The sequence below is a fragment of the Vicugna pacos genome, chromosome 9 (assembly GCF_048564905.1).
Source record: "Vicugna pacos chromosome 9, VicPac4, whole genome shotgun sequence".
Taxonomy (NCBI): domain Eukaryota; kingdom Metazoa; phylum Chordata; class Mammalia; order Artiodactyla; family Camelidae; genus Vicugna; species Vicugna pacos.
This window is the reverse complement of record NC_132995.1, coordinates 2545928-2561252: the sequence shown is the minus strand read 5'-3', so window position 1 is coordinate 2561252 and position 15325 is coordinate 2545928. Positions and strand designations below refer to the sequence as shown.

The window sequence follows — 15325 nt, the reverse complement described above, 5'->3', positions numbered from 1 at the left end:
CCAGCCCCTGTGTTAATCCTCGCAGCGGCGGGGAGAAGTAGGTCCTATTATTAGCTCTGTTTTATAGTTGAGGAAAGGGAGACTCGCAGAGATTAAATCTCTTGCCCAGTGTCCTGCTGGGGGTCAGCGGCAGAGTTGGGACTCAAACGGGGACAGTCAGGCTCCACATTTCATGCCCCGGGGGCCTCTCTGCTGTGCTAGGTGTCTGCGGGCCAGGAGCTGGGGTCAGATGTGTGTCCAGGAAACTGACTTCTCTTGTTTCTATCCAAATGCTACACACGTTTCCGGGGGCCTGAGATGAGGCAGGTAGAGTCTGTCCCTGGCAAGGAGGAGTCTGGCGGGTATCAGGCAATGTTGCAGGTCCTGGGGGACACATCAGAGAGCAAAGTGGATAACTCCCACCGTCAGAGCCAGATCTCAGGGACAGGGAGGTGATGAGTGGCTGCTTAGGGCGCTGGGGACGACACCTACGGGGTGCGGTGCTTCTTTGCGAGGTGATGGGGATGTTCTGAAATCGATCATGGCGATGCTCACACAACTCTGTGATGACCTCAAAAGCCACTGAGTTGTACACTTTAAATGGGCACATTGTGGAAGAAGGGAATGGTATAACTCAGTAAAGCTATAAAAACAATCCCTGCCCCCAGGGAGCACACATTCTAGTCAGAGGCCACAGTGGCATCACGTATTAGAACCCCCAGGTCAATTAACACTCCCTTCCTCCTGTAGGTAACAGAATGGTTTTCAGCCATTATCATGGAAGAACCAACAGCATCCTTCTTTTCTAATTTTTTCAAACTAAAAAAATGTTTCTGTTTTTGTTTTGTGGGGGAAAGTAATTAGGTTTATTTATTTTTAGAGGAGGTACTGGGGATCGAACCCAGGACCTCGTGCATGCTAAGCATGTGCTCTACCACTGAGCTATACCCTCCCTCCCCATCAGCATCCTTCTTGATTTCTGTCTTTTTAATTTCTTTTTTTTTAAATTAATAAATTTAAATTTTTAGAGTTGTACCCTGGAAGATGACGCGTGTGGGTAGGGATGGTGTTATGGGCTGAAGTCCTAACCCCTAGCACCCCAGAATGTGACCTCATTTGGAAATAGGGCCATTGCAGATGCAGTTAGTTTAAGAAGGAGGTCACACTGGAGAAGGTGAGCCCTGATCCAGTATGGCTGGTGTCCTTACAGTAAGGTGGCCACATGAAGACGCAGACACCCGAGAGAACACTGCGAGACGATGAAGGAAGAGGTGGAAGTGATGAAGCTAACAAACCAAGGAAGCCAAGGATTGCTGGCCAGCCCCCAGAGGCTGGGAGCAGGCAAGGGAGGAGTCCCTTGCAGGTTTCAGTTGGGGCACAGCCCTGCAGACACATGATCCTGGATGTCTAGCCTCTGGAGCTGTGAGACAATACATCTCTGTTGTTCTAAGCCAGCTCTTGGTCCTTTGTTAGGGCATCCCCAGCCAACCAGTACAGATGGAGGGACCTGAAGCAATGAAATCATTAAAGAAGCCAACTTGCTTTGGCAGTGAGTGCCCAGTAAAGGAAAGGAAACACAGAGATTGCATTTGTTTTCTATGTATGCTCGGTAACAAATCAGCACAAATGTAGCAGCTTAAAGCAGCACCTGCCTGTCAGCTCACAGTTCCTGTGAGTCAGGAGCCTAGGGAGGCAGAACTGGGTTCTCTGCTTGGGGTAAACTGGGAGGCTCCTGTTTCCTTGCTGGCTGTCAGGCAGAATCCAGTTTTCAGAGGCTCTCTACGTTCCCTGTCATGGGGTCCCCTCTGCCTTCAAAGCCAGCAGTGGAAATCTCTCCCCTCTTGAACCTCCCCTCATTCTCTGAGTCTCTTTCTCCAGGAAGAGCCCCGTCTCTTTTGGGGGGTCACCTGATTAGGCCAGGCCCACCGAAGACAGTCTTCCTACCCGAGATTTGGAACCTTAATTCCAGCTGCAATGACTCTTCGTGGCAGCACCTGAATCTGCATCTTATTGAATAGTTGGGAGGAGGTGTGTGCTCACCCAGGGAGCAGGGCTCTTGGGGGCCATCTTAGAATTCTGCCAAATATCGGGATGATGGAAATCATCAAAAACTGATTTATGGTGGAACAGCTTGGTCAGCTTACTAAAAATGTCGTTGAATTGCATGCTTGTAATGGGCCGTGTCTCTTTGTCACCAAACTGTAAAGCAGTACAACTCAATACGTTGTTTTAAAAGTTAAAAAAAAAAAAGAATTCTACCACCAAGAAGGGATCAATAGAGAAAGACGGATGTAGGGCGAGCCTCCTGGGGGCGGGGTCTGAGGGGTCATTCCAGGCAAAGAGGATCGCCTGTCCAAGGCGAGTGGCATGCCTGACACCAGCCAGTGGGCAAGAATAATAAGTGGTAGCTACACTTAGTCTCCTATTATCAGAAGCCTGGAGATGGCCCAGCTCCCCCACGGCCCCCGCCTTTCTCTCTCTCTCTCTCTCTCTCACTCTCTGGCCCTCCCTCTCCCAGTGACCTTGGGTGGGTCACTTCCTTGGTTCCACATCTGGGTCCGCCAACGGGCCCCTCCCTCCTTGAGATAAAAGGGCTGATTCCAGGGGAGGGCAGAGGAGGGCAGCTGGGGCTCGGGCAGCCGGGTGAGTGGCAGCAAATATTTATGGAGCTCGAGTCGGTGCCAGGCGCCGTGCTGGACGTGGAGTGATAAGGGGTTGCAGGGATTTGGCCTCGGAGGCTGAATTCCAAGCGGCCCTCCCGCAGGGCCGCGAGCAGCGGGTGGAAACTGCCCTGTGTCTGGTGCCTGGGAAAGCAGGGCACAGCTCTGGCTGTCCCCCGGGCAGGTGGCCATCCCCTTGGAGCCTCGGGGCCCCTCAATGCTCAGCTCCCTCGTTCATCTGGGCCGTCTCCAGTTATTCCTGCTCAAGAGCCCTCCTGGGTCTCCCGGCTGCAGTCCCCTCCCCCATCACCCGCTGCCAGAGGCCCCTGCTTGTACCGCAGAACCGCTTCACTCCCTTCCTTCCTTCCTTCCTTCCTTCCTTCCTTCCTTCCTTCCTCCCTCCCTCTCTCTCTTTTTTTCTTCCTTCCTGCCTTTCCTTCTCTTTTTTCTTTTCTTTCTTTCCTTTCTTCTTTCTTTTTCTTCCTGCCTTCCTTTCTTTCTCTCTTTCCTTTTCCTTCTTTCTTTCCTTCCTTCTTTTTCTTTCTTTCTTTCTCTTTCTTTTCCTTCCTTCTTTCTCTTTTCTTTCTTCCTTCCTTTCTTTCTTTCTTTCGTTCTTTCTTTCTTTCTTTCTTTCTTTTTTTCTTCCTTCCTTTCTTCCTTCCTTCCCTTCTTCCTTTCTGCTTTTTTGTTGTTGTTTGTTTGGGTTTTTTAGGGGAGGTAATTAGGTTTATTTATGTTTAATGGAGGTACTGGGGATTGAACCCAGGACCCCCCACCCCCTCCTTCACTGTCTCTTGACAGCAGCCAGCAAACAGAGCTGGGCTTCAATGCAATAAATAAGGTCACACAGGACTAGCATATATATACTATTTATAGGAGATAACGTGTTTCACTATCGTAAAAGAAAACACCTGTGAATCCATACGGGTATGAATAAATAAATCAACAGGGGAAGGCGAAGGGACAGACGAATGCCGCCAAAATGCATTGGGGCACGTCCCCTGCCAGCGGTGGCACCCACTCCGCCTCCCCTCCACGTGGGCTGCACTTAGTGACTTGTTGACAAAGAGCAGAGTTTGGAAATGGGGGAGGGGTCGCTTTACAGCGTGGAGACCTGGCGAGGCCTGGTCTCCCGCCAGGTGAGGCAGGTCAACATCCCCCGTGACGGTCCCAGGGACCACACGCAGCCCGGGAGGGGTTGCGGCGGCTGGCGCGCTGCAGGCATGGTTTCTCTTCCAGGGACTCCTCGAAACGGCCACTGTGAAGACCAAGGCAAGCCAGTGGGAGGTTCAGAAGGCAGGACGTAAGACCACGTCATATGGTAAGTGGGACCCTGGACATTACGAAGGACACTAGGGAGAATGACTGAAATCTGAGTAAGGGGTGGCGTTTGCTTGGCAGCAATCTGTCCATATTGCTTCCTTGGTTTCCTGTGGTCAAGGGAGGCGATAACATTAGGGGAGCCTGGGTCAGGTCCAGGGGGCTATCCGAGCAACTTCTCTGCACATCTGAAACGATTCCAGAAGAAAAGGGTTATTTAAGAAGAAAACCGGTGGGCTGAAGAGGACTTGTGTTCCCACTCCCACCAGCCTGTTCTCTAAACAGAAACCAGAGGAAATCTCTTCAGTCAGGAGAAGAATTTGTGCCCCTCAGGCGTCCGTATCTCTCAAAATGTATTGAATGGTGACACGTAACTGGTAGGCAATTCACTGTGTTTCAATGTGACCAAGGACAAGAAGCTCAGAGAAATATTTGATCTCTTGTTTTGGTATGCATGCTGAAGTGCTTAGGGGTGATGTGGACTAGTGTTTGCAAATTGCTTTGAAGTGAATTTTTGAAGGATGGATATATAGAGACCGTCTGGAATTTTGGCTCAATTTTTCAGTGAACCCCAAACTGCTCTAGGTAGCAAACTGTATTCGTTTTTAAAAAGATGGATGATGGATAGATGGATGGAAGGACGAAAGGATGGCTAGATGGGCAGGTTTGTTATGAAGAAAGAACCAAGCAAATACAGCAAAACGCTACTTGTAGCCTCTAGGGTGTGAGTCTAGAGATGTTCACACTGCAGTGCTTTCCAAGTCCTATAAGTGTTCAAATCCTCCTAAGAAAATGTTAAAAGGGAAGCAGGCTGTGCCAGCCTCTCCACGAATCCCTCTGGGGCTCCCTCAGCATTTCACTTGGCGGAAAAACCGGGGGAGGATAATAGCTCAGTGGTAGGGCGTGTGTCTAGCATGCACAAGCTCCTGGGTTCAATTCCCCAGAACCTCCACTAAAAATAAAGTAAATAAAAACCTAATTACCTCCCCCTCACACACACAAAGACATTAAAAACAAAAAAATTAAGAAAGAAATTTCTCCCCCTCTCAGGCAGCAGGCCTCTGCTCCCTGAACACACCAGTCACATGCCCACACTCAGGACCGCTGCGTCAGCTGTGGCCTCGTGCGTGGGACAGCCCCTCCCTCCTTCCTACCGCGCGTCTGTCACTTACTCGCTGTGTTTCCTCCCCCCGGAATGGAAGCCCCACGTGAGGAGGGGTTTGCATCTGTTTCATTTAGCCGGTGGATGGTGCCCAGCACAGGGTAGGAGCTCAATAAGTATTTGTTGAATCGATGTCCCGAGTGTATTTGTTTATCTGCATCTCCTACCAGAATGTTTATCTGTCTGCTGATGTTTTTCCTCCCTCTAAGCACAGGGGGCTCAATAAAGAGTTGAGGATGAACGAATGAATGAACAAGGTGAGGATGAATCCTTGTTTAAGGATTTGGGACCACAGTGCCTGGGATCATATCTGGATCTGCTACTCATGAGCAATGTGACCATGGGCAAGTCAGTTCACATCACTGTACTTGAGTTTCCTTCTCAGGAGAATGGAGCCCCCTGGGGGAACCCTCATGTGTCACTGGTGGGACTGTAAGTGAGAAATAGTCTGGCACTTTCTTAAAAAGTTCATTATCAACTCTGCACACACACCAGCAATTCTGCTCCTGGAAATCTGCCCAAGAAAAACCAAAATATACACCCACAGGAAGACTTGTACACACATGTTCATAGCAGCCTTTTTTATAACAATGAAAGAGTGGATACAACCCAAACGCCCATCCATTGACGATTGGACACACAAAACGTGGTCTAGCCATGCAATGGAATATTATTCAGCCATAAAAAGTAATGACATGCTGATAGAATTTACAACATGGATGGAATTTGAGGACATTATGTTAAGTGAAAGGAGCCAGAGATGAAAGGCCACATATTGTACGATCCAGGGACATGAAATGTCCAGAAAAGGCAAATCTATAGAGATAGAAAGTTCATCAGTGGTTGCCCGGACCTGGGGTGTGAAACGGGAGTGACTATAAATGGGGTCTTTCTGGGGTGATGGAAATGTTCTAAAACTGAATTGTGGCCACAGTTGCAGAATCCTGTGAACTTACTAAAAATCATTGAATGGGACACAAAATGAGTGAATTGTGTGGTGTGTATGTGATACCTCAGCAAAGCTGCTTAAGGAGGGAAAACAGAGCCCAATGATAGTGCCTATCTAAGGGTGCCGTTGCGACGACCAAGTGGGCTCATCCAGGCGAATCCCCTTAGGAGGAGACAGAGGGTGAATACTCAAGAAGCGTCCTCTGTATTTTCATGAACAAACGTGATGGAGATCTTCTGTGTGAAGTGCTCAGTGCGGGGAGAGACCAGCAATAGGGTTCAGCTCACAAACAGCACTACTGTTACATCCTAACAATAACAATTGTTGCGTTATGTTACCATTGCCTACATCTGTCCCTCGTAGGTGGGCGGTTTTTTCAGTATTTCTTTGAATTTATTTAGGTGATTGCTAACGTCTTTCAGCACACTTTTCAAATAGTCTCCATAAAGGGAATGCACATTTTTTGTTAAATGTATTCCTGGTACCATTTATAATAGCAACAAAAATATAAAGTATTCTCATCTGCAGAATGAGAGAACTGGGTTGAATCTCCAAGGCTGTTTTCTTGCTGTGGGGTCTGTGTTTTGTTCTAGGAATGTTTTTCTTTGGATGTAGCAGATCCTTAAGGATGAGTGAGCACGGGGGTCGGGGACGGATGCCAGTAGTCTGGAGGGGAGGATGCCTTGGGGCTTGGAGAGCAGGATGTGTGTAGGGAGGGGCCCTGAAAGGTGGGTTCTGTGGCTGGGGGCTGATTGTGAAGGTCATATGGGCCTGGTGTAGGGTTCAGGCCATGGAGTTGCTCCTGCCTGGGTTCGAATCCCTCGTCTATCATTTTCTAGCTGTGGGTTCTTGGGCAAGAGACTTCTACTCTGAGCACTGTTTCTGGCTCTGGAAGATGGTGACGATGTTTGCTAGTTCCCAGCAGGGAACTAGGGTTCCCTGAGATCACATCTCTACCAACCTGGGAGAATAATAATAATCAAGCAATGACATCAATGACTTCCTCCCAGGTGCCAACCATTGACTTCAGCCCTTTCCACAAAGTAACCCTTTAATACGAAGTGCTCCATTCGTGGTAGAGGTCACAGAAGTAAGACAAGGGACTACATAGCTTTAATCCTCAGTTTGCCCCTTCTGTAAATGGGGCTATATAACTGCCTCCTTCAGTGAGTTTTGTCCATGAGATTGTGCTGAAGGTGTCTGGTCCACTTTCAGATGCGGTACTAGGGAGCCACTGAAGGTTCCTGGGGAGGGAGGTGACTTGCCTGTAAGGAGAGGATACCCCAGCTCCCCATTCTCCCCAACACCTGAGGTTTAGTTACAGTTTCTAGTAGGATCTAGTACATGGGGGAAACTGGCCTCATTTGGAAATCTTAATTTATTTTTGGCAACATTTGATTGTTGCCTATCTTCCTCACTGGTCTGTAAACTTCACGAGGGCAGGTGCTCAGCTGGTATCTCTCAGCACTCTCCACCGACATCTAGCACTGGGTGGTGAACACAGCGATAATCAAACAGGCTAGGACTCACCGAGTGCATGCTCCATGCCAGGCCGTGTCACAAGGGCTGAGCTAAGATGTGTGAAGTCTCAGATGGAGGGAAGTCTGCAAAGCTCTGGCTGGTCATCCCCTCCCTTCCATGACTCTCAGCCAGCACTGTTCCAGCTTCCCTCCTGCCCTCCCCCTGCCTGGTGTTTTCATCACACCAGGGGAGCAACCTTCCCTCCTGGAGCCTCAGGGCCTCGTTTTCTGCCCTGGAAAACAAGCATGATCTCACCCCTCTCTCACCTGGCCTTATAAGTGGGAAGATACCTAAGTAGTCAGTGTCATTGTGTGTGTAGAGCAAGAGCCGTTGACAAGCATGGGGGGGTGGGGTGGGGTGGGGGGGAGGCAAGGTGTCAGTAGGAAGGAAGAGATGGGGTTTAAGGAGAATTGGCTTGGAGACATCCTGCCTGCTCACCACTACTAGGACCCAACCAAAGGAGTAAACAGCAGAACAGAACACCTGGAGGATCTGTGGAAAAGTGATACTTCCCACCCCACCCCCAATTCCTTGTAGTTTCTCAAACATATAACACCCGCACACATCACACACAGCCTTTGCCCGCGCTCTTCCCTCCCTCTGCCTGGTTCTTCATTCAGGTCAAAAGGTCAAATGTCATCTCACCAGAGGCCCTGCCCTGCCAACGGGCTGCATCATCGCCGCGCTGGGTGGTTTTCTTGGGAGCCCTTACCAATACCTGACGTCACATTGCGGATTGGTTTATTATCTAGGGCAGCGTGGTCCAGGGGGACTTTTTGTGATGTGGAATGTTCTAGATCGGTTCGGTCCAATAGAGTAGCCACCCATTACAGGGGCATATCGGGTCCTTGAAACAGAGTGACCGAGGATCTGAATTTTTACTCTTCTTCAATTTTAATTCTTCTATTTTCAGTGTATGTACTGGTTCTCAATTTAGATGGAAACCCCTCCCCCGTGGTTTATGGCAAAACCGTATGAGACTGTGCGGATCCACAATTCCAGCTCCTCAGAGTGGCTTTCTTCTTCTCAGCATCCCCAGGGCCTAGCATGGTGCCAGGTAAATGTGTGACGAATGAATGAACATGGCGATCCCACAGGAAGGCCGCGGGGGATCCCTGGAAATGCCCCAGGCAGATGATGATGGTAACTTTTCTCCCACCCTTGTTTTTTCTCATGAGTTTCTTGCTTGGCTGAGGACCCCGTATTCCCTGATGTAGGTATCTGCATCCTTCCTGGTCTGAACCCCAGCTCAGAGCCTGTGGGACAATTCCCTGCTCCCCTTTAGCCACCCCTCGCCCCCACAGACAGCCTCACTCTCTTGGGTTCCACGAACTCACATTTATTCAGACAGACAACGGGACAGGGACAGACCTTTGCTCATTGGGGCCCCCAGGGTCTGGCAGTTCCAAAGAGGTGATGGTGTCCAGTGTGTGTATTGGGGGACAGCCAGCCTGGGGGTCCCCCTCAGTCTCCATCCCTCTTGCCAATGTCCTCCGCCTTATTTTCTGAATTGTCGTCCTGTCTTCAGACATGTGTTGGGGTGAGCAGTTTCCAACCAGCATCAGGGGGCCTGGGGATGGGTGATAGGGAGGGAGGGGCAGTCCAGGCCCCCGCCCCCACCCCCCCCCCGCCTTAGTGTAGAGGGCTGGGAGGGTAGGGGTGGGTACACAGAAGAGGTGCCTCTCCTTCAACTTCCCCTCTCCATATTGCAAACCGGGGAGTCAAATGGAGGTGCTGAGAGTGGGTGTGAGGGTCAGGAGGCCAGGCCGCCCAATCCGCGCAGGTGAGCCTTGCTATCAATCTCTTCTTCCTCCATCTCAAAGGCTGAGTGGTCTTGACTGTCGAAACAGGAGGCGCTGAGGAAGACAGGGGGAGCCGGCGGCGACTGGGGTGGGGTTCCCGGGGAGGGCGGCTCTTCCTTGATGCGTGCGATGGGCAGCGGGAGCCCTTCCTCCTCTTGGCCGGCCGGGGGCGGCGGGGGCGGCGGGGGCGACGGCGGGGCCTGGGCCTGGAGGGCCTGCTGCGCGGCGGCGGCCCTCTCCAGCTCGGCGCGGTGGCAGCGTTGGTGGCGCAGGAGGCTGTAGGCGCGTGAGAAGCGCCGCGAGCAGTGCGGGCAGGGGTGCGGGGCCGGGCCCCCCGCGTGGACCTGCGCGTGGCGGGCCAGGTCGGCCAGCCGCTTGAACTCCCTCTGGCATCGCACGCACTGGAAGGGGCGCGCCCCCGAGTGGGTCACCCCATGCTGCCGCAGGTGCGCCCGGCGCCGGAAACCTTTGCCGCACTCGGGACACCAGAAGCGGGGCTCCCCGGCGGGGGGCCGGGCCGGGGCGGCATCCCCTCCGTTCTGCCCGCCTTCCCCACCCTCGGAGGCGCCCCCGCGCTCCGCCCCTTCGCCCCCCTCGGGCCCTTTCCCTGAGTTCCGGCCGCCTGATGCCTTGTCGTCCTTCTTGCCCGGCAGCGGGGCCAGGAGGCTGAGCGCGCCGTGCACGCGGCGGTGCTGGCGGAGGTAGGAGGCCAGGCGGAAGGCCAGGCCGCAGTCCGTGCACACGAAGGGGCGGTCGGTGGAGTGGACCAGCCGGTGGCGGGACAGCGACCAGGGCCTGGCGAAGGCCTTGAGGCAGATGGAGCACTGGTGGCGCTTGGGGCGGGGCGGGGGCCCCCCTTCGCCCTCCTGTTCGCCTTCGGGGCGCAGACACGGGTGCGCTTTGAGCTCGCCCTTGGTGGCGAAGGCTTCGCGGCAGCGGAGACACAGCAGCGTCCAGTCGGCCTGGAGCAGGACCTGCTTCTCTTCCTGCCGCCCGGCCGCCAGCGCCAGCTCGGCCCTCAGCTCGGCCGCTCCGGCCTCGGCCTCCTCCTCCTCCGACTCGCGGGGCTCCACGCCCGTGGCGGCCGCCAGCGTGGCCGGCTCCCCCGCGGACCACGCCTCGGGCCGCGACGCCTCCTCCTCAGTGGCTCCCGCGGTGGCGGGCTGCTCGGCGCCCTTGTCCTGCGGCGGGCCCCAGCCGGACTCGGCCGCCTCCTTGGCTGCCCTCTCGATGGCCAGCTCGACCCCGCCGCCTGCGTGCTCCTGGGCCAGGTGCCGCCTGAGCTGGGCGGGCTCAGGGAAGGTGCGGGGACAGGCGGCGCAGCGCAGCGGGGGCTGCGGCCCGTGGCCACGCAGGTGGCGCGAGAGGTGGGCAGGCCGGCGGAAGGCCTTGGGGCACAGGGGGCAGGCGTGGGGCCGCAGGCCAGAGTGGCTCAGCCGGTGCCGGGAGAGGTAGTAGGGGAAGCGGAAGAGGCGGCCACAGGTGGGGCAGGGCAGGGGCGCCCGCGGAGCTCCGGCGCCCCCCCTGCCACGGCCGCGGCCTCGGCCACGGCCTCGGCCCCGGCCACGGCCCCGGCCACGGTGAGGTGGGCTGCCCTGGGCTGGCGGAGGGGGCTGCGGATCCATACCTGTAAAGAGAAAGGGGAGATGGAGAGATTGGGGTGTGTGTGCAGAGAAAGAAGCAGAGACAGAGAGATGGAGATACAGAGAGGGTCAGATATTTAGGCGGGCACAGGAGAGACAGACGGAAGAAGGCAGAAATGAGAGGCAGAGACCAGGAGAAACAGGATGGTGAGCGGCAGAGCACCGGAGAGAGACGCGGACACCCAGCAGAGACAGAGATGAAGAGAAAACAAAGACGGGTAGGCAGAGACGGTGCAAACACAGAGATCAGAAGAACCGTGGCAGGAAGGAGGGAGGGAGAGACAGGGAGACAGAGAGACAGAAGAGGAGACAGAGGCAGACAAAGTCAGTGAACTGCCTTCTTCTCCAGGGTTCCCGCTGGAACGTTTTGGGAGGGGCTGGGAACCAGCCCTTGGTGCCGGAGTGGAGGGGGTGGGATTCAAAATCCGGAGGCCCCGGAAATGGAGTGTGGGTGCCCAGACGCCAGGGGCTGGGAGAGGCCAGGAGTAGGAGGGCTCAGACTCTTGGGCAGGGAGGGGGCTAGGGGCCCGGATTCCAGGGGCTGAGGTTGGGGCCCGGAGGAGCTTGGGAGATGACTGGGATCCAGCATCTAGACTTCTGTATGTGAGGGGCATGGATTCCTGGGTCCCAGCGATGCAGAGTGCTGGGGGGAGGGGGCTGGGCTCCTAAGACAAGGGAGAGGAAGGGGCTAGGGGCCCAGCTGCTGGAAATCTCCAGGGAGGAAGCGGCTGAGGGCCATGCCCGGGCCCCTGAGGAAGGCTGCTGGGGGTCCGCAACCCTAGGACCCCAAGGGGGGCCGACCTCTCTGCTGGGCCCAGCCTCTGGTTCCCCGCAGGCATGATCAGCAGAATTAGGGCCGCGGGTGGACGCCTTGCAGATTTCTGAGCCCGGGGCCTGGGGCTCGGCCCTGATGGCCGGGCGCCCGGTTCTTACCTCCGCCTCCTTTGCTCCTTTCTTCCTTCACCGCGGCCGGCCGAACGCGGACGGTGGTGGCGGGGAGGGAGGGCCCCGAGCGTGGTGGGGGGTGGAGGAGGCTGGGCTCGGTGTCACCGCCTAAGCCTTCCCCCCGGAAACCGGCCTTTCATCCGAGTCTGAAAGAGGAAAGAGTGGCTGGGAAGCCGGAAGAGGGAGGACGAGGGGACCCAGGGGGCAGAGAGGGAGGGCGGGTTGGACTCTTGGGTCCTGGAAGAGAAGGGGGTTGGGGGCCTGTCTTCTGGGCTCCCGGAGCGAGGAGGGGGCTGGGGGCCCTGGGGGTTGAGTCCAGGCCCCCTCCCCTCCCTAGCAGACACACACATTCATTCATTCCTTCAACAAATACACATTTATCAGGTCCTGCCTGTGCCAGGCACTGTGCTGGGCGAGGGGGGTGGCAGGGAAAGATGAATGAGGCAGTGACAGAGGCTTCAGGGAAAGTACCGACTCTGGGCTAGAACCTGACTCCAGCCGGCACTCAGCTGCCTGAGCAAGCGCCTTTCCCTTCTCTGAGCCTGCGTTTTTCCCTCTGTGATAAAACCTGCCTCCATTCACTCGACTCTAAGAGACCGATTTCTCACTCTGCTACATTGGTTCACTCGAGCCTAAGCCACCAGTATTTACTGAGCACCTACTATGGGCTAGCTCTGTCCTTGGTGCTGGAGCCACAGTGATAAAGACAGAGGCCCTGTCCACAGGGAGCTCACAGCCTGAGGAGGAGACAGGCAGACACAGATCCAACTGCCCTCCTGGAGAGTGTGCTTGGACGCAGGAAACAGGATACGGTGGGATTACAGACATCAGAGAAGGCACTGAGTGAGAGTGGTCCCCGAAGTCTTTCTGGTGTCAATGATGTTTCAGCTGAAACCTGCAGGATGAAAGCCAAGGGTTGGGGGCGGCAAATAGAAACAGGAGAGAAATGTACCAACATGGCCACATCTCAAACCCATAATGCTGAGCAGAAAAGGCTGTATGTTGCGGGAGTATGCCCACAGCTTGACGCTGATTGTTTAAGGTGAGATGCACTCTAAACGTTGTTGGCCAGAGTGTGGGAAAGAGAACCTTTCGTACGTGGTTGGGGCGAGTAAAATTTGGAACAGTCTTAATTAGCGAGCAATTCTGGAACTTATCCTTCAGATAGATCTACTGAGAAACATGCCACAAGTGGTGTCTGAACCAGGTTTATTGCTGCAGTATTGTGCATCACAGCGTAAGACGGGAAAGGCTCTAAATGCCCATCAGTCAGGGATTTGAGTGCTAAATCGTGATTGATCTACCCAGTGGAATGCTATGTGTCCAAAAAATAAAAATGAAGGAGTCTGCTTGTAAAAATATGGAAAGGCTCCAAGTGATAACATGAAGGGGAGGAAAAAAAAAAAGAAAAAGGAGGTGGATCACAGACTGTGGCCTGTTTTATCTGTGCTTATCAGTGGGTTGTGTCTGGGAGAACTGGAAGGAGAGAGAAGAAACTAGCAACATTGTCTAACTCCCAGGACTGAAACGGACTACACTCTATCCTTTTGTACTTTTGGAATTTGAAACCACGTGAATGTGGTTTTTCAACAAAGTAAAGGAAAAGGAAACAAATGGGGGATAATAAAAATAAATACAGCAAATGAGAGCTTACCCTTGCCAGTGCTTTACAAATGCAAGCCCATTTGTTCCTCCTTATGTAACGAAGTGGATAACTTTCATTCTCTTACTTCAAAGAGCAGCAAAGTGAGGTACTAAGAAGCTTCAAAGCTACAGAGTCTAAGTGTTCACATTTCACAAAGAGATGGGAGAAATGACAGTAGGTCAGGAGTGTGATTTTAAAAAGCTCCTGATTGATTACAGTATATTTTAAAGGATATATACATAGGGAGCAAAAGCCTGAACTTATCCATGGAAACAGTAAGCACCAAGTTCAGGGTAAGGGCCACCTTTGAGAAGGGATAGGCAATCAGATCTTGGAGAGGGGTTTATGGGGAGTCAGGTGTATCTGGTATGCTTGCAAGCTGGTAGTCAATATAGGAGTGTGAGTGTGTGTGTGTGTGTGTGTGTGTGTTTGTTTACTTTTTTATTTTTTAAAAATACACATAGGGGAAAGTTGTAGCTCAAGTGGTAGAGCACATGCTTAGCATACAAAAGGTCCTGGGTTCAATCTAGCCTAGTACCTCCTCTAAAAATAAGTAAATAAATAAACCTACCTCCCTCCCTCCCCCCCAAATAAAACAAATTTAATAAATAAAGAAATAAATTAAAATCCCATTAAAAATAAAATAGAATACACATGACATAAAATTTACCATTGTAACCATTTTGAAGCGTACAATTCAGTGGCATTAAGAACATTCATAGAAGGGAGGTATAGCTCAGCAATAGAGTGGGTGCTTAGCATGCACAAGGTCCTGGATTCAATCCCCAGTACCTCAACTGAAATAAAGAAATAAATAAACCTAGTTAATCTCCCCAAAACCCAATCAATCAATCAATCAATTTTAATAAAGAACATTCATGAAACTGTGCAGTCATCCCCACTATGTAGTTCTAGAACTTTTTCATCATCCCAAAAAAACACCCAGACCCATTAATCAGCCATTCCCCACTCCCTTCTCCCAGCCCTGCTCCTGGCAACCAATAATTGTCTTTCTGTCTCTGTGGGTTTGTCTACAGTAGATTCTTCGTATCAATTGAGTCATCCAGTATGTGGCCTCTTATGACTGGCTTCTTTCACTTAGCGTAATGTGTTCGAGATTCAGCCATGTAGTAGCGTTCATCAACACTTCATTCCTTTTTTATGACTGAATAATATTCCATTGTATGGGTATACTGTATTCTGTTTATCCATTCATCTGTTCATGGACATTTGGGTTGTTTCTACCCTTTGGCTATTGTGAACATTACTGTTATGAACATTTGGTATGTATAAGGTTTTGTTTTAATGGCTACTTTCAGTTCTTTTGCATATATACCTAGGGTGTGTGTGTTATTATTTTATTATCTATATTTTAGAGCCTTAAAATACTTTTTTTCCTAAATAAAATAAATAAACTCTTTCAGGAATGAGGGTGATGACAAAGAAATTTCGGAGATCAGCATGTTGTGTGTGTGTGTGTGTGTGTGTGTGTGTGTGTGTAGGCGGGGCTGGGGGGTGGGAATCGTGTCTTGGGGGAGATTTGCGGCCTTGGATTGGGGCATCAAAGGCGGACAGCGTGGCAGAGAGAGGCCAGAGCTGCACGAGCAACTATGTCCGGCCAACTAGTCCAGGCTGAATGCTAGACGCTTTCCGAGTGTACTGAGAAGCCATTGAAAAGTGTTTAAGCTGGAGAGTCACA

At 52.5% G+C, this 15325-nt stretch overlaps 1 protein-coding gene across 1 annotated transcript; it reads right to left on the bottom strand.

Moving 5' to 3' along the window:
* Positions 1 to 8914: 8914 nt before the first annotated feature.
* On the bottom strand, positions 8915 to 12100 carry ZNF579 (zinc finger protein 579). The gene is made up of 2 exons (XM_072968379.1): positions 11970 to 12100; positions 8915 to 11020 (listed from the first exon to the last, which is right to left on the bottom strand). Exon 2 carries the CDS (start codon positions 11016 to 11018, stop codon positions 9345 to 9347), a length of 1674 nt encoding a protein of 557 aa, XP_072824480.1. The 5' UTR covers positions 11019 to 11020; positions 11970 to 12100; the 3' UTR covers positions 8915 to 9344.
* Positions 12101 to 15325: the final 3225 nt, after the last annotated feature.